Source organism: Spinacia oleracea, chromosome 3 (assembly GCF_020520425.1).
Source record: "Spinacia oleracea cultivar Varoflay chromosome 3, BTI_SOV_V1, whole genome shotgun sequence".
In the NCBI taxonomy this organism is placed as follows: Eukaryota; Viridiplantae; Streptophyta; class Magnoliopsida; order Caryophyllales; family Amaranthaceae; genus Spinacia; species Spinacia oleracea.
This window is the reverse complement of record NC_079489.1, coordinates 126,067,463-126,069,023: the sequence shown is the minus strand read 5'-3', so window position 1 is coordinate 126,069,023 and position 1,561 is coordinate 126,067,463. Positions and strand designations below refer to the sequence as shown.

At 36.6% G+C, this 1,561-nt stretch overlaps 1 protein-coding gene across 1 annotated transcript; it reads right to left on the bottom strand.

Annotated features, from left to right (window-relative positions):
- Nucleotides 1–293: 293 nt before the first annotated feature.
- LOC130470058 (40S ribosomal protein S24-1-like) lies at nt 294–1,294 on the bottom strand. The gene is made up of 4 exons (XM_056839617.1): nt 1,164–1,294; nt 763–946; nt 514–600; nt 294–326 (listed from the first exon to the last, which is right to left on the bottom strand). Exons 1-4 carry the CDS (start codon nt 1,292–1,294, stop codon nt 294–296), a joined length of 435 nt encoding a protein of 144 aa, XP_056695595.1.
- Between the last annotated feature and the right edge of the window lie 267 nt (nt 1,295–1,561).

The following is a 1,561-nucleotide window of genomic DNA, read 5'->3' as shown; positions in this document are numbered from 1 at the left end:
CATGTATGATGATTTTGTTGATGTATATGCCATGTGAATGGTGTTTTATTTACTATATGATCGAGTTAGCTGGTTGGAGTTTTTTGTTTGTTTGAATTGTTTAGGCCAAAATATTCTTAATTTGGTTAAGGATGGTTTCGTCACTGGGAAGCCTACCAAGATTAAGTCGAGGCCCGTGCTCATCGTATGAATGAGGGCATGAGGAAAGGTCATTACTCTAGATTTGGTATGCATATAGTGTATCTTTTCATAATATAGAATTTGTGGTTAGGAGGTATGGAAGCACCAGTTCCTCATTTCTTCTTTCCAGCTTCAGCAGCCTTGGTCTGCCAGAGAAATAAATGTGACAAAGTTAACAAAACATAAAATAGAGAAATTTAGAAGCCAAGAATTTACAAGACTTTAATAATAAAGAGTTAAAAGTATCTATCAGCCACATTTGATATCGTTGGCTGATATTGTTAGACAAACACAACCATCAGCCAAAACAACAATGCAAGTCCATTCTCCTACCTTCTTAACACCACTGATCTTCTTAGCTATGTTCTTCCTTTCTTTCATTTGTTTTCTGGACTTCTCAATCTTGGTAGCCAATCCATTCTGCACCAAGAAAAAATAGGAGCACAAAGATGTTTAGGGGAGTATATCACTCAGCAAGTCAAAATAGGCAACTCATTTACTGCCACCACAAATGGAATTATAATATAAAGATCACAAACGGAATTACAAATATAAATATCACAAATGGAACAACATACTTACCCTTATCAGGCTGTACTTTAGTTCAAACTTCTTTGCGTTATCAACAGAATCATAAATCAAACCGAATTCAATAGATTTACCTCCTCCAAAGTGAGTACGGAACTTGAAGACAAAGATAGAATTTGGATCTTTCACATCATATATGCTAGCTAGTTTGTCCTTCAATTCTGCCTTTATGAGAGAAATTTAAGATTAAAGTTGTAAGATTGTAAGGGAGAAATAGAACAGTAGTAAAAATAGGTGGTACGACGGGGAACACTTGAAATTTGATCATCAAAAGAATTCAAGCAAACAATCAGGAAAGAGATCAGAAAATTGAGAAAAATGAATTCAGGAAACACTACAAAAGGACAAACCATTGCACAGCCACTGAATATGAAACCACCATCAAAAAAAGTTACAGCTTGAACCCCATATAGCAAGTCAAAACATGCAACTCATTTACTGTTGCTGCTGCATACTCTGTACTATGTACAGCAAGACTTGAGTTCTTGCCATATCTTTGACATGTACTGCCCCTAGCCAGTGGCATTCCTGAGTGTATTCTGACCTCTGGAGCAGCTGCTGCAGTACGGCAGAGCTCGCATTCAAGCAATTGAATTCAGATTTGAGTTTAGTCCCTAAAATCACTTCTACCCTTTCTTTACAAGAGGGCCAATTAGACTCATACCCCCAAGGCTAACTTGGAAGTCTCTCAGCTATGAAACAATGCATGTATTGATGGTAGATATATGCTAATTTGTGACTAATAGCTGAGAAAGGTGGTTATATAAACATCTCTTTGGTAGTAGTAGTAGTT